Source organism: Momordica charantia, assembly GCF_013281855.1.
Source record: "Momordica charantia cultivar OHB3-1 chromosome 7 unlocalized genomic scaffold, Mcharantia_2.0 BLBB01000007.1, whole genome shotgun sequence".
NCBI classification, from domain to species: domain Eukaryota; kingdom Viridiplantae; phylum Streptophyta; class Magnoliopsida; order Cucurbitales; family Cucurbitaceae; genus Momordica; species Momordica charantia.
Window position 1 is genome coordinate 20,698,835 of NW_028275165.1, and position 24,840 is coordinate 20,723,674.

Below are 24,840 nucleotides of genomic sequence, written 5' to 3' on the forward strand. Positions count from 1 at the left end.
TTTTCCTTTGCTTTGCTTGTCTTGGCAATTAGCTTAGAATTTTCCAGGGTCAGTACTTGTAGGTTTTTCTTATAATTCTTCTACAACTTCCAATTTTTCTATACGGTTGGGTAACTCTTCCATAGAAATAATGCAGTGTTGAATGCAACCACGTGAAGCTCGCTGCGGTAGGTTCCTTCCTTGCCCACACCCAAGTTCTTGGATGTTGCAATTCTCTAAGGGGTAGAGATCCAATTCTTGCTATTATACCAAATCTTGGTGGAGGAAAAGCCTCGTGGTTTTATCTTATTAGTTCTCAAATCAAAAGTGTACAAGAGAGAAAGCCACATGCCTTTATATGTTAATTGATAAGAAAAATGAAAAGAAACCATTTTGTATTAGGATAAGGAAACACATACCTATTAGAACAAGGGAAACACTAACCTATTAAAACCTAAACATAATAGGAAATCAAGAGATAATTCAATGAAGCTATATGAGAAAGTTTTTCTTATTATTCTCAATACAATAGAGGGCAATATATACAAGAGTATATTCAATCAAGAGACTAAAAATTAGGTATAGTCTAATTCTACAAGGAATATATTACATGGTATACAAGGAAAGTAATCCCTAAATTTAAGCTTGATTTTCTACACTCCCCCTCTAGCTGGATGATATATGCTCGTCATTCCAAGTTTCGAAATCAATCTATTGAGGCTGGTTGGATGCAATGCCTTAGTTAATATATCAGCTGCCTGTTGTTGAGAAGACACATGTCTTAGATTAATAGACTGTGTCTCAATCTTTTCACTAATGAAGTGACGATCTATTTGTAGTTATGCTGTGGAACAAATTGGAAATGGGATAAAATACACTTTTAGTCCGTGCCTACCTATTTTGAAAATGATTCTAAATGGTTTTGAAGTTAATTTGACCGTTAGTTGGCTAATAGAAAAGTTGACTCGGCAACTAATTCCTTGTTAGGCATGTTGACTTGGCAAATTATATAAATATTATATTATTTTTTTGTGATGAGATGATGAGTTGGCATCTTATTCTTGCTCTTTATTTTTTTTTCCGATGCTGTTGTCTTCTTGAAACCTCCTTCCTCTCTCTTCTTTCTTCCTTTCCTTACAAGGTTGTCTCCAACGAACTTCACGTAGACTTCGAAATCTGCATATCAGAGTTCACCCCTTTAACGGATATGGCTGAAACATTTAGAAGGGAGAAGCGAGCGTTTCACAACTGGAACGAAATGCCGGAGTGCTTCTCCCATTCCAGATGTGGTGAAAAGCAACCATTTAAGCTTAGTATACTCTCATCCCTTAGAAATAAAACAATGTTCCAAAATCGTGACACTCGAATAAAGAGAAAATTATGAATCCAAATCCAAATCCAAATCTATATTTATAAAACGAGAATTGTGGGTTTTTACATTTATTTTCCTCTTTTTTTTCCTTCTAATTTTGGATATACCAAGACCCAACAGAAACACCACAAAACATGCTACTAAGGTAGGAGAATAAATAGAAAACGCTCAATTGAAGGAAGAATTGGACCAGATCTGCACCATCGCAAGAAAGTTGTTGGGGATGGTCGAACTCGTGCCTTAGTAGTAATCCGGCGGAGTATGAGAACGGGGTTCCAGATCTAGAATGAACAGTGAAGCAGGGCGGGATTCCAGATCTTGTACGAAGGGAGGAGTGCTTCTCCCCTTGTTCGAGGCCTCTCCCTTGGCGGAGAAAAGGAAGAAAGAAGATAATGGTGTCGTCGGTCGGAATGGCGATGGTCGCCGAGAGAATAAAAGTGGGAAGGAAGAACAAGAGAGAAAAAAAATAAAGAATAAAGAGGAAGATGCCAACTCATCATCTAATCACCAAAAAAAAAAAAATTTATATAATTTGCCAAGTCAACCTTCCTAATAATAAATTAGTTGCGATGTTAGTCACTGACGGTAAATCACTTTGAGACCAAAAGTAAGACTTGAAGACTAAATAGGCATTTATCGTCAAATTAAAGGGTTAAAAGTGTATTTTACCATTGGAAATAAGAACAAAAAAGAAAAAACTTGTTTTGACTGTTTCCAAAACTTTTATACAATTTGAGAATGTTCCCAAAAAAAGAGAAACAAGTAACATAGTTAATTGCAAAATGCTTAGATTTCTTAAAAAAAATTGAAAACGAGAAACAAAAAACAGTAACGTTACTAAACAGAAGCCTAAAATTTCCATCTTTTAAGAAACCAAAACCATTTTTAAACAGGAATTCATGAGGCTGAGGATTGTTTCTTAAATAACCAGCTCATGTTGTCAAATTAAAAATAGCTCGCAGTGGGCAAAACAAATAAAGGGGAAGCAGAGGTTAACACTTAAATTTGACTGTGATTGTGTCAAAAAGAAAAGAAAAAAAGAAAGGAGTTGCATTGCCACATTGGTCACCAGCAGCACTTAGAAATAAAAATGAACGAACCATGGCTTCAGTTCTCATAGAAACGGAGCTCTACCATAAATTCTCTGGGCTTGGGTGAATACCAAGCGATGGCTTTAGCTGATCCAAGGACCTGCAACGCATACTCCAAGGCAAATGTCGGCTCCTCGACTTGCATACCCCACCCTGCTTTATTCAAATCTATTGTAACTCTTGAATCTGCTCTAAAGCTGATGGGTCCAGCGATCTGCGTGGCCAACGTTTCACGAAACAGTCCCAGTTAGTCACTTGATACAAAAAAGTTACGAAGAAGGTTTTTCCATGACTTCATTTGAGACACATATTATCATTTTTCTTTCAAACTTCACCAACCAAGAGAAATGTTCTAGCAAGTGTTCAGGGTGTAAATTATTGATTATGGGTTCAGCTCAAAGACAGAATTTCCAAACCTCATATGAAACAGAACTTCGCAAGAATTGCTTTATTTTTCCTATTTTATTTAATTTCCGATTGAGACGACGACACACTCAGCAGCTGAAAGGAAGGCAAATATACCTGCTGCTGAAGGGAAAATCTAGCATCAGGCAAAATGGCTTTCACTGTTTCAGTTCTTGGCTTTCCAGAATTGGAAAGATCTTCTATCAGAAGCTTGGCTCCTGAAATGAACTTGGAGCCAGAATGAAAATCCATACTTGCAGAAAACCGGGTAAGATCCAAAAATCCCCTTTGAAACATCCCATACTGAGCTGAAAAAGAAATGGAAGCAAATACATCCGCTAAAACAGTAGATCTTATTTTAGAAGTCTGCATGTTAAGTCCTTTAAATTCCTGAAGACTGTCTTGTGCGGCTGATCTAACTGAATTGTCTCCAAAGTAGGTAGTAGCAACAGCACCTTCATCAGCAGAGATTGTAAGCAAAAATTAGTAAAATTAGCGAAATATTAATTTTCCCAGGAAAGGTATTGCTCGCAACTTCATACCGTCTGCAAAATTATGTAATAAACAAAGGTATCTTACGCTAATTTTCTTCTTTTTGCTGATGCAAAGCAAAAGTTCGAATATTTAATACTCTACAGCATAAGAGAACTTCGAACATTAAAAAGTTGAGGATGGCTTAATACGGTTTCGAGTATGTCTTGCATTTCGTTAGCCAAGTTGGCAATTTGCATTTGCAAATGCCGTATGCATGAAAACACCAAATAAAAATAAGGTTAAATAGATAAATAGGTCCTTGAACTTTCCACCATTTTTGTTTTTAATATTTTAAAGTTTCAATTTAGCCTCAACGTATAATTCAGAGATGATAGGTTAGAGAACAATAATTTTAAACCCAACATTTATAGTCCTTTACCTAATTTTATGTAATTTTCAACGACTTCATTGAAAATTTTAGCGATCTCGATGATAAAATTAAAACTTTAAAAGCATTAGAGAAGGAATTGGAAAAGTAGTAAAAGTTTTAGTGGCTAAATAAATATTTAGCTTAAAAGTAAAATCAGGAGTATGAACTGAACGACAGAAAACCAGTATGGAATGGATTCATACCAATGATCCCTGACAAAGAAACATGAGGATTTGATAGGAAAATGTCATACGGTTGCACCATCTTTAACTTCTTGGCATTGCTTCTCCAGATTTGGAAGTTGTGCTTAAAGGAAAAGGCAGCCTTGAGCGATAAACCAGGAAGTAGACAGAAAGGAACCGCACCGGTTTTTTCAGTTCCAGATTGTGAGGGAGAGCCGGCATTGTGGTGCATTGACAAGTGATAACTTGGACCTGAGTCGAAAGCAGCAGAACCTAGATCAATGAGTAATGAAGAAGGTACATCCCAGTAGTTGCCCGATTCGTCCACAAAAAGTCCTGGAGAAAGTGCCTCCATTGTTAGATCATGATGAAGAAACTGTAACGAGTAAATAAAACTGTACATCAAGAGATGGCGTAAAAAATAATAGCATAGCAGATTTAACAATTTGTTTTCTAGTAAGGGGTGGAGTAGTGCCTTGTGGTGGAGTAGTGCCTTTGTTCGAAGCATTCCATTTTCGCCATATCCGTCAAAGCTGATGAGCAGGGAATCCGAATCGTCCGGATTTAAGGAGATATCAGAAGAGACGCCAAGGGCGTAGAAAGATGGGTGGCAGAGGTGCCTTCCAATGGCTTGGAGGAAGGAGGAAGGCGAGTGATGCATCACTCCAGATCTGGTAAAAGAGGAGATAAACTTCTGCAAATTGAACTGACCTAAAAGAGTGGGAGAGCTGCAGTGGATTTGATGGAAAATCAATACCAGAGGGTGTGAATCGGAGAAAAAGAGAAAGAGAATGAGAGTGAGAGTGAGAGTGAGTTACCCGGGGAAAGGGAAGGGGAAGACGCGCTGAAGAGAGAAGCCGTGGGAGGGAGCATAAGAGGGGACAAAAGGCGCAGCCATGAAGCGCTGCATGAAATCGATCTGCTTGGCCCTCGAAAGTCTGGCGCCTCTGGATAATCCCAATGGAAGTAAGTGTAAGTGGGCAGGAACAGGGGACGCCGCCCCGTCCAGTGTTGTAGGCGTTGAAACATCCAGCTCCCAAAAACCTTGTCCGTCCATGGTCCATCTTAGCTTCTTCATCTCTCCTTAAACACAACCCTAAAATCTACTTGTATTTTGTAGCAGTTGTCACTTTTCGCAAAGCACACCGTCCCCTCCACTGCTATCAGGTTTCCAGGTCGAGGGCGAGGGCGCTTTTCCTATGGTTAATTTGTAGAAATGCCCTCGAGCTAAAAACAAGTTAAAAATAAAATACATTCAGAATGATTGTGATTTGAAATTCGAAATTTAATTTTAAAATCTTTTACTTGATGCGAAACTGATTTAAAATGAATCTAATGATTTTTTTTAATTTTCTTTAAAGAAAAAATAAAATAATAAATAGAGGTTTTTAATCCTAATTTGCCTTTTTTTTGAGATGCTGCCAAGATCAGAAGGTAAACGAACTCAAAATTTTAAAGGGGTTATTTTAGTAATTTTAAAAAATAGCATAATTGTAATTTTTAAGATTTATTTTTGCTTCAAAATAATTTATTTGCCTTTTGATGATTGCTAACAAAAGGAAAAGATAAAACTGACGTGTAAAGTAACACAAAAACTCGAAATTTTCAAAATGAACTCGAAATTTTCAAAATGGCATTTTGGTAATTATCAAAAAGGGCATAATTGTAAAATTTGTTCTCTATTACAAAACCATTTATTTGTCTTTTTTTAGGGATGCTAGCAAAATGAGAAGGTAATTGTACGTGTAACTAGCAAAAAAAAAAAATTTGCCTAGCAAAAAAAACTTTGCCTAAAAAAAAAAAACTAGCAAAAAAACTCAAAATTTTCAAAAAGGTATCTTAGTAATTTTGAAAAAGGATATAATTGCAATTTTTTAAGATTTTTTTTTTGTTACAAAATCATTTATTTGTCTTTATTATGCATGTTGGCAATAGAAGAAGGTAAATAGTAGCGCAAAAAACTCAAAATTTTCAAAAGATTATTTTGGTAATTTTGAAAAATGACATAATTGCAAATTTTTAACCAACTGGGCTGTGAACACCAACTCTCTCAAAATTTCTTGAGACTCCCCATATGGCCCAGCACATGGCTAAAAAAAAGGTCAAACTCTACTTTAGGAATAGCTTCCCAAAACCACCAAAACAGGTCAGCCACTTAATGTAGAGATGTAAGGTGATTCATCGATAGGAAGGGCGTAGCCGCCCACATCTTTTTATTTTCTTACAAAACCAGGGTGCGTGGAGGGGGCTTTCAGCAGTCGTACCACACCTAAAACATCTCGGGTCCGCTTCCATGCCTCTCTTTGCAGGGGCTGTTACCAAAGGGAGGAAATATTTAAAGACTTTCCAACCAAAGAATTTCATTTTACTAGGAATACTAGGTGACCACACATCATTCCACCATTTTTTCATCACGTTGTTCAACTGGTTTCCATTGAAGAGCTCTTCACTAGCCAAGCGGTACTCACTTTCACCGAATACTTACCATCCATACAATAGTGCCATACTAGCGTATCTTCGGTCTTTCTTTTGGACGACAGTATATTGAGGATGATGCACATCATCCTCGTGGAAGCAAGCAAACAGTTCATTCCTATTCCACTCACCCTCCAGAATAATTAGGGAGACAACATTTCAATTAGCTACCCCTAATGGGGAATGTGGTCGTGAAGGAAGATGATGTAGGGATCTACTTATACTTTTGGATACGAATTTGTTCCCCATTGCCAACTCTCTATCGAATCCCTTTACCTTGCACCACTGCTTTAATGATAACTTCCTTTCCTCTAGCTGAGAAGAAGTCACCTTTTCAACTTTGGAGGAATTTCCAAATTCTATCATTTAAGAAAGAGAACGGTTGAATTTTCTTCCTCGAAAACAAGGCAGGGAGGTCTAGATACCTTTCATCGCACTGAACTCTCAAAATTTGAAGGATTTGGACCAAAAAATCAGTATCGGTTGGATTTGTATTTATTTTACTAGAAAATAGAACCAACCTTGTCTTCACTTTGTTTGACAACTCATTGTTTTCTTTAAAAGAAAAAGTCTAATTTTGTAATTATCTCGAAAACAAGGTTGATCCTCATTATTAGGAGCCTAAGTATTTTTTCCCATGACCATGTAACCGAAGCTGATAAAAATCCATCAAATTCTCAAAGCAAATCAAATAAATAAAGAAGGATTTTGCTACCTTTTGTAGACTGGGAAGCATGGATTGTTCGGGAGGTCCGGAAATTTCCGTGACCAAGGACAAGTCTATGATGAACTGTATTTGTTAAATAATTGAAAATTGAGTAACATAAGAAAAATAGTTCCTTTTTTTTTCTTGACAAATACATTTGTGGTCATTGAAATTTGCGGTTGATATATATTTAGTCCACAAATTTTGAAAAGAAACTTCTATTTAATGTCACCTCTATCCCTTCTCATTCATTTCCCATTCTCCTCCAACGTACCTTGCAACTGCCTCGCAAGCCACCGTCACCAGAGGAGAGAGATGACAAGTGGCGATGAGGTTCAGCAGAGGGAGATAAGGAGAGGTAAGGAAATAAAAAAATGGATATACTTGGTCTAAGTTTGAGATAAAATTTGTATTTCTTTTAAAAAATTATCATGATCATTTATTTAACATTTTGAAATTAGTTTAGATAATTGAAATTAGTCTAAATGATTCAAATTTATACCATGCAAAATGATGTCATATGCAATTACAAGCGAATTCCAACCCAAATTTAACGCACGATTAACATATATGAAAACTAATCAATACAATATCTTCCTTTCTTTTATTAGTAGGTCGTCTTAACTATCAACAGGAGTTCCATCCCGCGAACAGTAGTACGAATTTGAATCATGAGCCAGTGTCTGCAGAAAAGGAAGGTATATCAATATGTCGAAGCAATTCTCAAATATCAAGAAACACCACACTATTTAGACCACTCCAAGATAAAATATGAACCTGTTCTTGCGCGCGAAAATACATGAATGGTGTGTAGTCTAAGAAGTTCGAAACCCTTGAAGTGTATATATCAGCATACCTGCAATTATTTGGGAAGAACTCTGTAGTCAATATCATCGAAACCTACATTTTTATTTGATGGGACAAAGCTTTTTATTTAAAGTGGAATATTATGCAGGTGAAAGAAAAGTTGCATACTTCTCAATCTGTCTCATCAAATGGCTTTTATCCCATAGACCTGCACGGGAAAGAAATCCCCACCTGGTGCAGAACAGTAAGAGTAGGTTATATATCTAAGTTCCAAAAAATATCATTCAGTAATGTTTTGTCCTGCTACCCAGGGCACTGCTGATTATACCGACGACAGACTTGAGATGAGAACAAAGAATGCAGCAGTCATAAGATCAGTGCCAATCCTACATTATATTTAATTGAAAATTTGAATACATGCCATATTGAAACACTTCCTTCTACTCAACTTGACGTTTTGTATTTCAAATATCAGTTCACACATGACGCTGACCATTTTCCTCCTCCATATTCTCCATAAAATCTGTATTCATGTGTAAATCTAAAAAGGTCCGCTCTCGATCATTCCACACGCTACCCATGCAGAGATGTGGTGGCAGCTGGTGGAGACATTTCTTTGGCCAACATGAGTCAAGGTTAGGAGTCCATATTCCCTTGTTATACTAGTTTTCGCCGGTGGAAAGTATTGGTTGCTATGACCTAGCCGAGTCATACGAGTTTCTAAACTCTAATAAATTCTTACACTTTAAAAAGTGTCCAATAGGTCCCAAACTTTTTATTATTAATTCTTTTCCCTTTTTCTAATAGGTATCTGAACTTAGATGGTATCTAACAGGTCCATAAACTTCCAATTTTGTGATATGCTTTATAACTTTGCAAATTTTGCAAATATGACAATTTTATTAAAATCTATTCAGTATCTTTTTTTATTCCTATTTTAACCTCCAATTTTAATATATTCAGGTTCCCTTACCCGTTAGAGTTCATGAGCGTGCAAACAGTGATGCGCATGGTTCAGTCGTTTGTTGTGGCCATTGTAATGGAAAGAGATTCTTCCCAATGGAAATTGGGCTGAAACATTAGACTCCTTGCTGTACTCTTAGCAAACGAATTTTTTTTTTTGTTTAGATTATAAATTTAGTCCCTATAATTTAGATGTTGTTTCGGTTCAGTTCCTATGGTTTTGGTTTAGTTTCAATTTTGTCATTATATTTTTGAAAATTTCAATTTGGTCCTAATTTGATTAAATCTCACCAATTTATCTGCCGTTACAAGATTTTATAATAGGAATAAAGAAAAAGTTATTAAACAGATTAAAAAATAATTGTTGTTTGGCTTAGAGGGGAAGGGTAAATCATCCATGAAAAACAAAGATATTTTTACATTTTTTTCCTATTTAACAAAAGTTTGGTATATTAGCGATAACCCTAATTACAAATGAGCATGCAAACAAGCACTGATAGAAAATGAATTCAAATATAACTTAACAGCTAGTTGAGCATGCAAACGATCATAGACAGAAAACGAAAGTTAAATACCACTGATATACCAATTTTATTCTACAGACAAAGTATATCAATAATAGATTTAATAGCAAATGAACATGCAAACAATCATTGATATAAATAAAGTCAAATATTACTGATATACCATCGATATACCATTTCTTATTCATTGATATAGTATATCAACAACAGACCTAATAGCAAATGAGCATGGAAACAATTATTGATAGAAAATGAAAGTTAAATACCACAAATATATCAGTTTTTTTAAAAAATATTAATAAGGTATATTAGTGAAAGACCTAGTTGCAAATGAGCAAACAAACCATCATTGATAGATAACGAAGTCAAACATTACTAATATACTATTTTTTTTATTTTATTGATATGATATATTAATGGTAGACCTAATGGCAATTGAGCATGCAAACAATCTCTAATAGAAAACGAAAGTTAAATAGCACCAAAATACTATTTTTATTATATTGATAAAGCATATAAGTAATAAACCTAATAGCAAATGAGCATGCACACAATCATTGAGTAGCTTTTTTTCTTTACCTAAGTCACTTGATTTACGTTATCGGTGATTTACATTGATCACTAATAGACATAAATCACTGATTCACTAGAACCTTGTAAAATTGACCAATTAGTGATTTATCTCAGCCATGCAACATTGAGATATGTTGATGGGTCTTTTCGACTTTTCACATGTTTTCTGGGCTGGGCTTAAAATTGTGCCATATGTGTAAATCATTTAAGCTTGTGCCAGATTTGTTATTATTTTTTGGCCAAATTTCTATTTGTGCAACTGCCGCTTGTTATTATTGAGATTCGAGTTAAATTAGGAATGCTTTAACTTTACGTGTCCTTTGTGAATTGGATGGAGAGGATATTGATCATTTATTATTCCACTGTTCTTTTGGAAGTCGAGGATGGATCTCTCTCTGGTCAGTTCAAATTTGATTGGGTTTTTGATTTGAGGGCTGAAGCCAACTTGACTCAACTACTAAGCGGATTTCCACAGTTTGTCACTTGCAGCGCGAATTCTATGGATTAATGCAGTTTTCTGTAATGCCCTGCATTACCTTTAACAGTATTTTCGTGACTTTATATTATTATTGTATTTCACCTAAGCTAGTCAAATCTAATAAGATTAGCAAGATTATAATTGTATTTAAGTAACAAAATTAACAATACTACTTTAGTAATTAGATAAATATTGTGAATTATAGTAATTGTAATGGTAGCATTATTTGAGTATTTATAAAGTTTCATATATTTTACCCAAAGTTTTATTATAAGGTAATTAACCAATTAAAGCCCCACATTACCTTTATTTTACTCTTTATTTTTCTAAAATTTCTCCTCTTCCCCATTAAGTATTCGGCCATGCAAGGACGAGAGAAAGGAGAGTTTGTTCATCTTCCTAAATTTTCCTCTTTTAAGTTTCATATGTATATTTCTTCCATCTTCCTCCAAGAATATTTGTAAACAAATCTGAAAATTTCCTCTCAATCATCTATCCTATGTTTTAAATCACACCTTAGAGGAGTTGTGATTGCTTTTCCAAGTCCCTTCAAGGATCGTTCATTGCGGTTTTGTCTTTTTGGTAAGAACGGTTTCTTTTAGTCTAGTTTTATAAGTAGAATTTTTCCTAATATTTTCTTATAGAATCTAAGCATGTTCATATCCATTTTTCCAAGATTTCCATCATCATTTCAAGCTCTCTTAGTTGCTGGAAAATTTTCTTATTCTATTCTTTACGGTAGAGAGGAAAACGCACCAACGGTAAGCATCATTCTTCCTTGTGCAAACTATTTTTAAGGTTCATTATTAGGATAAAATAGATATTGTTTAGGCCTTATTTTTGTTAATTTGGGGTCTGAAAATCAGAATTAAGATCCTAAAAATGTTCATAAAATTGCTTCATAATGGTTTTTAACGGTTTATGTTATTTTCATAGTTTTAGCTTGTTTAGTATGAAAAATTGGATTGTAAATTCTGAATTTTTGAGACCATGACCAGCACCTTTAAACTAGCCTAAAATTTATTTTAATGTATTAAAATTGATTTTTATGATTAGTTTTACTTAGGGCTTAAAATTGTGAAAATTAGTGCTATGTGTTTTCTCTAGTTTTTTTTATAAATTTGCAAAATCAGTAAATTAATTTTATGGATATTAAAGTATATAAATCAGAGGTTAATATGAAGATTTAAAATTACTTTTCACAAATTTAAATATTAATTTTATGATTATTATGGACAAGGTTAATTGTTATGGGATTTATACTAGTAGAATAATGAACCTATTTAGTTATGATAACTTATTGGAGAAAACTTAGTTTAGGTAATTGAGTCCTAATTTTAGTTGTGTTAATTGTTATTAGGAAGCTTTAAGGAATTTCCTTTAGTTTACGAAGTTCAGGTAAGTGGATTCTATCATAAGTTACCGTCTTGTATGTTTTGTTGTATTATTGTTTGATTGTAAGTGAATTATGTTATGTGTTACCTTGTTTGTTATTGAATTATGTTATTCGTGTTGCTTAAATATATTTTGTTATTGAATGGTGATTATGGTTAAATTTGAAGCATTGTAAAGCATGTTATGATTATGTGGCATTATCATGTTATTAAGCATGTTTAGGTAAAGCATGACATAATGTGTGATTCATTGCATTCGTAGTTAAGTCAATAGTCTTATGTGTGATGGATTTAGGTATTACCCAAATTAAGTAGTTATGTTATGCAGCTAGATGTATGATATGACATATATGGTTTCTGCTAAGGGTTGGGCCCTAGGAAACAAATTAGTTTATGTTAATGGTATTTATGGGGGGTAATTACCCTATAAATATTACATTCTGCATAGCATGACGCCAAATTAAGAATTTGGATATGTAAGTTCATGCTTGCATGTTGATTTATATGTTAGGTTGTGGTATGCATGCATATAAGCATGATGTGTCTATTTGAGCATGAAAGGTTACTTATGATGGGAACTACTTACTGGGTATTTTTTATACTCATTCCATGTTGTTTCAATTTTTTTTACAGATAATTATATAGTTGACGAGAACAACGTCGAGGATGACCTTGACATTGACGAGGAGGAGACATGAGATACAGTAGAATTTTATTTATAATCTATACTTTCAATTATGACTGTACCACATTTTTACTTGTTTTATTTAAGGATAATAACTTTGTGATTTCCGCAGCTAAAGATTTATAAGTTAAGTCTTATTAAGTTATCGTTTTCATTTTTAGATGAAAGAACAAGTTTTTATCTTATTTTATTTTACTTATGTTTTATGAGTAATTATCTCAATATTATATTATTAATTACGTATAAAAATTGGGGTCATTACGTTTTCTTTCGAAAATATGGTTTGAGAGGAATATGCGGATTTTCAAGAGTAACCGTAGATTTTTATTTGATTGTCTTTCACCTGCCAAGCTCAAAACATCTCACTGGTGTTCTCTTTCCAAGCCATTCTCACACTATTCCCCTTCTCTTATATTTAGTAATTGGGATGCTTTTATCTATTCTGTTTAGCTGGCTTATTTCGTCTCTGTTTTATGCTTTCGGTTTATGTATATCTTTTAAATTTTTATGTTTTCCTTTCACTCATTCGTGAGTTTGTATCCTTGAACAATTTTTGTTCAAAGAACGCTGCCCATAAAAAATTAGAATTTTTCTCAACCTCTAGTTATTTTTTAATTTTAAAAATTCATAAATTCATAAAAAATAATGGTTGAAAAATTATGAAACTTGTTTTGTAGACTAATTTAAATGTTCCAATGATAGATCAACCAAGTTCATGGATTCAAATATCCTAGAACTGGAGATTTTTGATCGAGTGACCCCTCGCCACTTACGTTATTTGGAATCTTCTCTCCTTTTATGTATTATGTATAGTATTTTTTTTTTTTTTTGTGAGTACAACATGAAAAGGTGGGGGATCGAACTCACAACCTCTTGGTTAGAGATATATGCCAATTACCGCTGAACTATGCTCGCTTTGACATGTATTATGTATAATATTATGTTTTGGTTATATGTTATAATACTGCATACTGTTACAACAAAGATTACATATATAACTATGAAATAGACAATCTTGAAGGATTCTTTTTAATATTTAAATATTAGGCACGAATATAGATAACTTCATATTTAACCATAAACACGATGGTCTGAGGTGCCTTGGGTAAGGAATGTTTGTTTGGGGCCTAGGTAAAACTGACAAAGAAGGTCACTGAACAAGTGAGATGGCTTGCTAAGGACGAAGATAAAGAGAATACAGAGACAAGTTTGTATGGCATAATTCCACCTTATGATCAAGCAAAGGCCCTGGTAAAACCAATATTGATGTTGATCGTACTGCTGCTGGATTACCTTGTGGCAGTGAAGGATTCTTCTCAAGTACGATCGCTGGAAAAACTTGAAAGAGACTTGTATATTTAACGGAAAGACTGCTCTGATATAACACAAATCCCTGATTTTTATGCAGTCCTCCTTTTCGTTTCTTCAATTCTCGGCTTGAAGAGAGATTGTGTTGAGATTTTATCAAATTCTCTCAAGAAGGACAGCTGTAGTTGGGGTAGTTATGTACTAAATCCAAAGCTGCGGAATTTGAAAGCCCCCATCGAAGCACGGTATTCCTCCTCAGAAAAAATTCAGAAAAGAAAAAGAAGCCCACTTGTTGAAGATGATTAACTTGCTGAACGCCAAAGAAGATGATGGTTCTCTTACCGAAGAAGAAATAGTTTCACGGGCTTCTTACTGAGGAGAGTCTATGAGTTTATATGTCAGTTTAGAAAGAAATTTGATCCAAAAATGCAAACTGCAGTGGCTGAAAGGAGACGATAACTCTGGTTTCTTTCATCGATTTCTAGCAGCAAAGAAAAGGAAGTTACTTATATCAAAGCTTAAATCAGCAAGTGGGGCCACTATTGTCAATTTAGAAGACATTGAATCGGAGATTGTGGGATTCTTCTCTTCTCTTTACAAAAATAATGAGCTATTCCATCAAATATAATGGGCTATTCGATTCAATGAAACTTGAAGAAATCTCCTTTTAGGGGGGAAGCTGACTCTCTAGTTGTTTGATAGATTTTTTGGTATCAAAAGTTTAGTCAGAGCAACTCAGAATCTATCTCCATTGATTGAAGTCTCTCTTGATAAAGTCCTGTTGGTTTATTTGTGAATATTAATTGTAATTAGGTGTAAATATTAATTATTATTCTATCCTTATTTCCATTCCTTTTATCTATTGAGCCTTTCTCCTATATAAGAAGGCTATGTATTTCTTACTTTAAACTAAGTAGTCCTATGTTCCGTTTTAGTGTTTTGTTCATCAATGTCGTATCTCTCTTATATCATTTGGACTTTTCTTCTTCATTTGACTGTTTTTTCCTTTCTTTTTCATTCCTTCAAGAGTTTGTATCCTTGAACATTTTTTCTCTTTCATATATGAACGAAAAATTTATTTCTTGTTAGAAAAAAACAACTACCCCTTTCCCCTTTGACAGAGATGAAAACAAATGTTCAGCACTATATTGGGAAAACAAATGAACATGGAGATTCGTTTCAAAAAGATAATATATCCTTCACTGTACTTTATAATGGAATCTTACCTTTTACTGAATAGCTCTCCGTCTGCTTCTAGCATTGGAGCAATTTTCTGGTCTAATCTTTGCATGACTATGAGCAGCTTTTGCATGCTTTCAGTGAGTTCCTCATCATCCATGTTAGTCGCTGCAATGGTCTGAAGTACGCAAAATAAATGGAATGCTAATGAAACATAGCTTGAAGAAATTTGATACTAAGACCGTGCTTAGAATTCCTCGTAGTTACAAAAAAAGTTAAACGCCTGTGAATTATATCAGTCTCATTTTCCCGCTTATGCTGAAAAGTAAAGTGATTCATGTTGTATAGTAATGATCGTAACTATTGAGAGACGATTCACACATGAGCCGATAATGTTGAAGTAAAGGATCCAAGATTGATCTCACATCTTTAGTTTGGCTTCTCTGTGTGCGATGAAATCAAGTAGAAAAAACAGCGGATGGATCATGAAGAAGTGAGCACATAAATTCTAAAAGCTAGGTTTTTCTTTAAGAAACCAGTCTTATACATAGAGAGGGAGAAAGAGAGAAATATAATAAAGCAAAAAACATACTCCCAAACCGAAAGCCAAGAAGTTAACAGAAAAAAAAAACCCTTCAATTGGAATAAATTGAAACAAGAACTTAATTAATTTTCTTATAAAAATATTTTTTTCAATGGACGTTGTTTCTTAGTGCGTGAGAGAATTTTTCCAAAAAAAAAAAAAAGGAGGAAGAAGAAGAAAAAACGAAAAGGAAACAGAGCATGTAGTGATACAAGTGCATGGATATGGAACTCCAAGTATAAGTTAGGAAGCTCACAGAATCCCAAAAATCATACAAATTCTCCAAATCCCTAAAAGGTTCTAAATTTCTTCTAATCTCTATTTCCAGAGAAGTGCCTAGTAGGCCAGGCATTATACACAAAACTCGGAACATCTTTCTAAAATTATGACCACAAGAATTCTTCAAGATTTTTGGAGGGAAAACCAAGGGCACAAAAACTGTTAAAAACAGACGAGACCATAGACACTGCTGAGTTAAACAAGAAAAGCTGAGTTTTTGTCTTCTTTAATTTGTTTGCATAAACAACACCAACAAAAAGGGAGACATTGGAGAGCTCCCTTTTGAACTTGAAGGCAAGCATTGCTACTTAGGGAAGATACCAAAGAAAAGATTGAACCTGTTTAGGATATTCCCTATAAAACACGGACACGGCAAAAAAGGAGGAGTGTCTGTGTCGGACACGGATACGTCCGGACACGCTCCGGACACGTGTCCGACACGCAATTTAAAGTGTCCGAATATTAAATTTTTTATTTTAATTTCAGACACGTGGGGACACGTTTTGGACACGGGAGGGACACGCCAGATAAAAAAATATTGTTTCCTTAGCCCAATTTTGGAAGTCCAAGAAGTTTGGCTGAAATCTCAACAACTTAAACTACAAAAAAAAAAACCCTAAAACGCTACCTAGTGACCCACCCTTCTGTTTGTGTGAGTTAAATTAAATAAGCTCTATTCTTACTTCCTTTTTTCCCTAATTTCATATGAATTAAACTGGAGTAGAATATGATTTACTAAATTAGGATGACAACTTCGACCCAATAATCAAATTCAAATCCTTCTCTAGGATTTTTTAGTGGATTACATTTACTATTTTTATGCTTTTTAGTGGGGTACATCTTCAACCCAATAAATTTACTTGACATTTATGTTTTTTAGCGAAGTATTTTTAGCATTTTTATGTTAAATTTACCTATATCCTAAAAAAAATAATAAATAAATAACGTATCCCCAGCGTGTCCGTGTCCTAGTTTTTTAGAAATTGACGTATCGCCGTGTCCTGTTGTGTCCGTGTCCGTGTCCCGTGTCCGTGTCCCGTGTCCGTGTCCCGTGTCCGTGTCCGTGTCCCGTGTCCGTGTCCGTGTCCCGTGTCCGTGTCCGTGTCCGTGCTTCTTAGGATATTCCTCTTTCCAGAAAACATCATAGAGATCTTCCAAAAGAAGTTGGTTGTTTTTGGTTGGAAGGCGAAAGTTTGTCCCGAGTGGGATCGGATTAACAAAATAAATCAATCAGATTTGGTTTTATTTATTTTTAGATCAGAAATATTCAAAGAAAAAGATGTATTCATAGGAAACGCAAGAACTCACTCACCCAACACACAAAACAAGGGAAAGAAAACCCTCTAGGAGCTTACAAATGAGCTCCAACTCTTTCAAAATTTATTCTGTTCAATCTAACCAAATAATGTACATCCCCACTCTTCCAAACCCTTTACCAAAAATACAACTTTTATCATCTTTTCACTCAGCTTTTTTAATAAGAAACCGAAAATGTGTTAGTTCAATTCAAACAAATCTATTTAAAAAGTATAAGAAGAATACCCCAAAACTATTTTTTTCTTTTTAAAAAGTAATCCTATGAAATAAAATAAAAAAAAGGTTTCCATAGAAACATGTCACAGTCTTTTCATATTATCAATGAAAAGTTCGTTTCTTATTTAAAAAAAAAAAAAAAAAATTGTCACAGACACTATGCCTTTTCACTCATTTTAATTGCATGAGAATGACATCCACAAACTTAACTTCCGGATCAGATATTCTTTATATTGCTAGGATGAAAGGAAATAGCTAAATAATGATCTAAAGATTGAAAAGCTAGAAAAAGATCAATAGCAAAAAGCTATCACCGTCCAATATAAAATAGATTTTCCAGCCAAGTCATCCGATCCAATAGATTCCTTTAAGGATAAGACAAGAAGTCCTAAAACTAATAAATAAATAATTCTTTTGGTTTTAAATTAAAAATACAATTCAATAATCCCTAAAATTATCCTAACATTTCTTTATTAACAATAGAAACACGATCTATATGGATTCTCATTCTTTGTAGAAACTTACATAAGGAAGCATAAAAGAACGAGAGCTTACTTGAGCAGGACGACCTTGACTACGCCTTTGCAAAGCAAGCCGAAGTTGGTTGAATAGATCTCCCACAACTTCCTTTTGATTAATGAGCTCAATGAGTGATGCTCGATGACCACGGCTACTAATCAAAGCAATATACTGCACAATCAAATATTTTAACAGTAACATAAGTATTCAACAAGAATTTGTGCTAGAAAATCATGGACAAAGATATCACTTTAAGATCCAATAGTGAATTTGGACCAAGAACTTTGAACTTCCAATATAAATCACTACCTTAAACAACCATAAAACCTACCGTTCCAATTAGAATTCTACTTATTTGTTATGAGTTGTAAATGACACGTGTGTGACAAGTAGAAAAAAGCTCCCTCCCTCCATCCCTTCCACCCTCTCTATAAGAAACTATAGCCTCTCTTTATAAAAAAAAAAAAAAAAACTATAGCCTCTTTCTCTATAAAAAACCATACAAGCTACCAAATCTGCAAGAAATTCCATAGACAAAAATGATATAAACATTAAGGAAAAGTAACTTCTCTATTTTCTTTTTTAATAGTTTCCCACACATACCTCTTCTTCCAATTCTCGAAGGATTAATGCTGTTCTCCAGCGCAGATGTACTTTAGATTGGCTTACATCAGTATAAATATGATCACCTACATACAATATCTCATCACCATGAATGTTTAATGACTTCTCAACCATTTGTGCGCTTCCCCCAGAGTACAAGCCCCCTGCAGGTAGAGACGATTAAATAAACACTGGTACATTAGCAAAAGCAAGAACACATTACAAAGACATGTATGTAACTTAGCAGTTAAAATTACTATTCTTTTTTTTGAAATAAACATAATTTTAAAGTAGTGAAAAGTTACGAAGTACAACACTCATTTCTTAGGAGTTTGATAAAATCGGTAAAACATGAAACAGGCCCTACATCCTTGGAAGGTTACAAAAATGAACAGCATAGCAAGGTATCCCTTTAAAGTTTTGATGAAGCAAAAATGAACAGCATAGAGAATTATAGGGTTCTCCTTATTGATGAGTTGTTGATGTTTCTTTTTTTTCTCTTCCCCTTTTCCTTGCCGTTGGTTCTTTTTTCCCCCTCCAAACAGAGTGGGAGTCTATCTTCCCTTTCTTCCTTGCCTTGCCCGCTGGTCTCTTCCTTTAATTTTTCCTTTGCTTTGCTTGTCTTGGCAATTAGCTTAGAATTTTCCAGGGTCAGTACTTGTAGGTTTTTCTTATAATTCTTCTACAACTTCCAATTTTTCTATACGGTTGGGTAACTCTTCCATAGAAATAATGCAGTGTTGAATGCAACCACGTGAAGCTCGCTGCGGTAGGTTCCTTCCTTGCCCACACCCAAGTTCTTGGATGTTGCAATTCTCTAAGGGGTAGAGATCCAATTCTTGCTATTATACCAAATCTTGGTGGAGGAAAAGCCTCGTGGTTTTATCTTATTAGTTCTCAAATCAAAAGTGTACAAGAGAGAAAGCCACATGCCTTTATATGTTAATTGATAAGAAAAATGAAAAGAAACCATTTTGTATTAGGATAAGGAAACACATACCTATTAGAACAAGGGAAACACTAACCTATTAAAACCTAAACATAATAGGAAATCAAGAGATAATTCAATGAAGCTATATGAGAAAGTTTTTCTTATTATTCTCAATACAATAGAGGGCAATATATACAAGAGTATATTCAATCAAGAGACTAAAAATTAGGTATAGTCTAATTCTACAAGGAATATATTACATGGTATACAAGGAAAGTAATCCCTAAATTTAAGCTTGATTTTCTACACTCCCCCTCTAGCTGGATGATATATGCTCGTCATTCCAAGTTTCGAAATCAATCTATTGAGGCTGGTTGGATGCAATGCCTTAGTTAATATATCAGCTGCCTGTTGTTGAGAAGACACATGTCTTAGATTAATAGACTGTGTCTCAATCTTTTCACTAATGAAGTGACGATCTATTTCAATGTGTTTCATCCGGTCATGATGTATTGGATTTCTTGCAATGGCTATGGCAGATTGATTATCACATAGTACCTCTATAGTACCTTCAGTCTTGATCTTGAGCTCAGTGAGAAGGCGTTTTAACCAAATTCCTTCACAAATCCCATGGGCTAATGATCGAAACTCAGCTTCAGCTCTGCTTCGAGCTACAACCTGTTGTTTCTTACTGCGCCACGTCACTAAGTTCCCCCATACATAGGAACAATATCCTGATGTTGACTTCCAATCAATCGGAGATCCGACCCAATCTGCATCAGTGTAAACTTCAAGTGCTCGGTTTGTGGTCTTTCTGAACATGAGTCCCTTCCTAGGATCGTGCTTGAGATATCTCAATATTCTATACACAGCTTTCATATGTTCCTTTGAAGGTTTGTTCAGAAATTGACTTACCACACTAACCGCAAAGCTAATGTCTGGTCGCGTATGAGTTAAGTATATAAGTTTCCCAACTAGACGTTGATATCTGCCTCGATCAACTGGTTCATCTTCGGGATTAACTCCAAGTTTTGAGTTTGCATCCATAGGTGTGTCTGTTGGTTTGCAGCCACTCATCCCGGTTTCCCTTAGGAGATCTAGGGTGTACTTTCGTTGAGTAGCAGAAATCCCTTTACTAGATCTTGCGACTTCCATTCCTAGGAAATACCGTAGGTGTCCCAAGTCTTTGATCTCAAATTTCTTTGAGAGAAGTTGCTTCAGTCGAATAATTTCCTCAGAAACATTTCCTGTGAGAATTATATCATCAACATATACTATTAAAACAGTGATCTTACTTGGTGAGAAATGCTTGATGAAGAGGGTATGGTCGGATTGACACTGAGTATAGCCATCTTGTTTCAACACAGTTGTAAATTTTCCAAACCAAGCCCGAGGTGACTGTTTTAGTCCATAGAGAGACTTCTTGAGTTTACATACCTTTCCTCTAGTATACCTGTTCTCAAATCCAGGAGGTATGTCCATGTACACTTCCTCTACTAAATCGCCATTTAAAAATGCATTCTTTACATCGAGTTGACACAAGGGCCAATCTAGATTTGTTGCAATAGAGAGAAGTACCCGAATAGTATTCAGCTTGGAAATTGGAGCAAACGTTTCCTGATAGTCAATCCATAAGCTTGTGTGAATCCTTTAGCCACAAGGCGAGCTTTGAATCGCTCTATACTACCATCTGGTTTGTGTTCGGTCGAAAAAATCCATTTACATCCAACTGTGCGTTTACTTGGGGGCAAGTCCATAAGTATCCAAGTCCCATTTATCTCTAGAGCCTGTAGTTCTTTTAGAGTGGCAGCCTTCCATTCAGGTCTCTGTAGAGCTTCTTGAACTGTGTTGGGAGTTTGTATCTGATCTAGTGGAGTTACAAATGCTTTGAAACATGTCGACAGATTAGTGTAAGATAAGTGATACTGTATGGGATGTTGAGTACATGAGCGAACACCTTTCCTTACAGCAATGGGTCTATCATCTTCTGATATCTCGTGTGCTATTTCAGGGACACTGGGATTTTGGTTTAGAGCTTGGCTTTGTTGAACTAGTGTAGGTTGTATCTCGGTCCTCTCAGGTTGTCTTGCTCTTCGCGAATAAACTTGCAGTTCGGGCTCAGAGGTAGATAGGAAAGTTGGCTCAGAAGGAGGTACAGGTGAGGGTACAAGAGAACTTTCAGAGGATGGATTTAAAGTCACTACAGGAAACTCAGGAGTGCAATCCCAATTTTGTGATTCAAGATCATGATGCTCCCCCTGAATTACAGAATTTGGATAGTATGGTTGATTTTCAAAAAATGTGACATCCATGGTATGAAAGAATTTTTGAGATGGAGGATGATAACATTTGTATCCTTTTTGATTCGATGAGTATCCAAGAAAGACACATTTTGTGGATCTCGCATCAAGTTTACTACGATGCTGAGGATATACATGAACGAATGCAGTACACCCAAATATTTTTAATGGCAAAGGAGAGACCAAATGGGATGTAGGATAGATCGTAAGTAAGCTTTGCAAGGGTGTGTTGAATTTGAGAATACGGGAAGGCAATCGGTTTATGAGATATGTAGCAGTGAGAACAGCTTCACCCCAAAAAGATTTTGGAACGTGTGATGTGAGCATTAGGGATCGGGCTATGTCGAGGAGATGGCGATTTTTGCGTTCAATTACACCATTTTGTTGGGGTGTGTCAACACAAGAACTTTGGTGAACAATGCCATGAGATTGGAGATATGTTCCAAGGGTAGAGTTGAAAAAATCACGTGCGTTATCAGTTTTCAGTACTTGGATGTTGGCTTGAAACTGAGTTTGAATCATTTTATGAAAGGTTGTGAATAACTGGCTAGTTTCAGATTTATCTTTCATAAGGAATGTCCAACTTAGACGTGTGTGATCATCGACAAAAAGAATGAACCAACGAGCCCCATTGATATTTTTTACCCTCGAAGGCCCCCAAATGTCTCCATGGATAAGGGAGAAAGGTTGAGATGGAGAATAGGTATGAGGTGAATAATGGGCACGTGTGTGTTTGGAGAGTTGACAAATCTCACACTTGAAAAATTTACTCTTTTTATTGATAAATAAAGAATTAGGATGACCAAAACGACAGTGCAACATCATGACACGACTATCTTTATGATTTAAAGAAGCAGAAATATAAGCTGACTCACGATTAGACTGAACTACAAGTTTATTGCTATTTATTGATGGAGGACTAGTTGCTCTCAGAAGATACAATCCAACACATAGTTCAGCATTGCCAATCATCTTCCCCGATCCCAAGTCCTGAAAAATACAAGAGTTTGCAAGAAATTTAGTTTCGCAGTTCAAGTCCCGATTCAACTTACTAACAGATAGTAGATTATACTCCAATGTTGGCACAAATAAAACTGATTCAAGATTATACTCCTTGTTGTTGTGCATTCCCAGAACCACTTATTGTTGTTGATAGATTTGTTTTGTGCAATAGTTGTTGCAGCATGTTTAATAACTCTTTAGTATGTGGTTGTTGATTGGAAGTTTCAGATACAACAGCATTCCCTCTAGGTTCCCGATCTGATTTGGTGGCGTTTGGCTTCCAATTTGCTGGTTTTACATGTAGTTTCCAACAGGTTTCTTTGACATGTCCCACTTTATGGCAATGATCGCACCATGGTCGCCCTTTGAGCTGCCGACTCTCACCATATGATTGGAAGTTTCCCCGAGCAGCAAGGGCGATTGGATCATTTGGGTGATCTCGTTGGGAAATGAAGGCTGATCCATTTTGAGTAGGGGGATGTTCTGATGATCCCATCATGACTTGCTTTCGACTTTCCTCCCTGCATACTTCAAAAAAGACTTCTCGAATACTAGGTAATGGCTTAGTACCAAGAATTCGACCACGAACTTCATCAAGGGACTTATTGAGGCACATCAGGAATTTGAAAATCCTCTTTGTTTCCACAAATTCTCGAAAGAGAGTACGATCATCAGAACATTTCCAATCAATAGTTTCAAATAGATCTAAGCAAATAAATCACCTTGTTTGAGATCTTGGAGAGTAGTCTCTATCTGGAAAATCTCAGCGGTGTTTTCCTTATTGGAGAAAGTATCCCGAACAGCTTCCCAAATATCTTTGGCAGTAGAAAATAGGAGAAAATTTTCTCCAATTTCAGTTGTCATAGAGTTTATTAACCAGCTCATTATTTGATTATTTTCAGCCCTCCATTTGCGAAATTTTGGATCATCAGATTTTGGTGATTCTACTTTACCAGTGATATGGTCTTCTAGTCCACGACCATACATAAACATCTTCACTGATTGAGACCACTGAAGGTAATTGTGACCAGTGAACTTGTGGCATGTTACCTGAGTATTGCTGCTTTCGAGAAAAATCGGGGCATTATTCTGTGATTGATATTGAATCTGCCATAGCGAATAGATCTATGAACAAAGGTGATCTGAAACAAAAACCAGAGGACAAAAGAAAACCAAAAAAGAAACCAGATCTGCTTCTGTGAGGATGGTGGCGACAGTAGCAGTGGCGGCGGCGGCGGTACAAGCGGCGTCAGTAACAGATCTGAGTAGATTTGAAGATACTGATGTCGGTGAAGAAAAATCGCGAAAGCCGATTGTGCGGGGGACGGATCGCGGAGGCCGACAGATGGAGACTTGCTCACGATGAAGACCGGCTGGATCTATGCGGCTGGATCTGTTCGGGATGAAGGCCGCCGGCGATGGAGAGGCCGTGAAGGACGTTGCGATGGAGAAGATCGATGGCGACGGAGCTGCCGGGAAGAGTTCGCCGGAGGTGGATCTGATGACAGCTAGGGTTTCTGCCGTGAATATTTCCTGACGGCTAGGGTTGGTAAAACTAGGGTTTATTTCCTGACGGCTAGGGTTTTGAAAAAAAAAACTTTATTTCTCAAAGCTCTGATACCATGAAGCTATATGAGAAAGTTTTTCTTATTATTCTCAATACAATAGAGGGCAATATATACAAGAGTATATTCAATCAAGAGACTAGAAATTAGGTATAGTCTAATTCTACAAGGAATATATTACATGGTATACAAGGAAAGTAATCCCTAAATTTAAGCTTGATTTTCTACATTTAACACTCCTCAAGCTGGTGAATATTCTCCATTCCCAGCTTGTTAACCAAATGCTCAAAGTTGTTGTTGTTCAATCCTTTCATAAGGATATCTGCTATTTGATCATTTGTTGGTACAAATGGAGTACATATGAGTCTGTTGTCTAACTCCTCTTTTATGAAGTGTCTATCAACCTCAACATGCTTGGTTCTATCCTGTTGAACTGAATTATATGTAATATTGATGGCAAACTTGTTATCACATCCAAAAGATCAAGGAGCCTAACAAGA

The 24,840-nt window shown here is 35.6% G+C and overlaps 2 protein-coding genes and 1 long non-coding RNA gene across 4 annotated transcripts in view; 1 reads left to right on the forward strand and 2 right to left on the reverse strand.

Annotated features, from left to right (window-relative positions):
- Window positions 1-2,326: 2,326 nt before the first annotated feature.
- Window positions 2,327-5,143, reverse strand: LOC111025174 (protein TRIGALACTOSYLDIACYLGLYCEROL 4, chloroplastic). The gene is made up of 5 exons (XM_022303024.2): window positions 4,752-5,143; window positions 4,409-4,661; window positions 3,955-4,309; window positions 2,965-3,302; window positions 2,327-2,656 (listed from the first exon to the last, which is right to left on the reverse strand). The coding sequence occupies exons 1-5, from the start codon at window positions 5,009-5,011 to the stop codon at window positions 2,459-2,461; spliced, it is 1,404 nt and encodes a 467-aa protein (XP_022158716.1). The 5' UTR covers window positions 5,012-5,143; the 3' UTR covers window positions 2,327-2,458.
- A 2,447-nt stretch (window positions 5,144-7,590) lies between these two features.
- The window catches only part of LOC111025173 (HAD-superfamily hydrolase, subfamily IG, 5'-nucleotidase), a 33,494-nt gene continuing 16,244 nt past the window's right edge, over window positions 7,591-24,840 (reverse strand). For both annotated transcript variants that reach the window (XM_088126429.1, XM_022303023.2), the window contains exons 12-17: window positions 18,543-18,706; window positions 17,976-18,110; window positions 15,073-15,203; window positions 8,090-8,152; window positions 7,892-7,970; window positions 7,591-7,797 (exon numbers count right to left, since the gene is read on the reverse strand). In XM_088126429.1, the coding sequence (XP_087982555.1) occupies window positions 7,735-7,797; window positions 7,892-7,970; window positions 8,090-8,152; window positions 15,073-15,203; window positions 17,976-18,110; window positions 18,543-18,706 (635 nt within the window). In that variant the 3' untranslated portion in view covers window positions 7,591-7,734. The remainder of the gene's footprint in view (window positions 7,798-7,891; window positions 7,971-8,089; window positions 8,153-15,072; window positions 15,204-17,975; window positions 18,111-18,542; window positions 18,707-24,840) is intronic.
- Window positions 7,717-9,127, forward strand: LOC148210523 (uncharacterized). The gene is made up of 3 exons (XR_015792205.1): window positions 7,717-7,812; window positions 8,070-8,556; window positions 8,885-9,127. It is a non-coding gene; the product is annotated as an uncharacterized LOC148210523 (long non-coding RNA).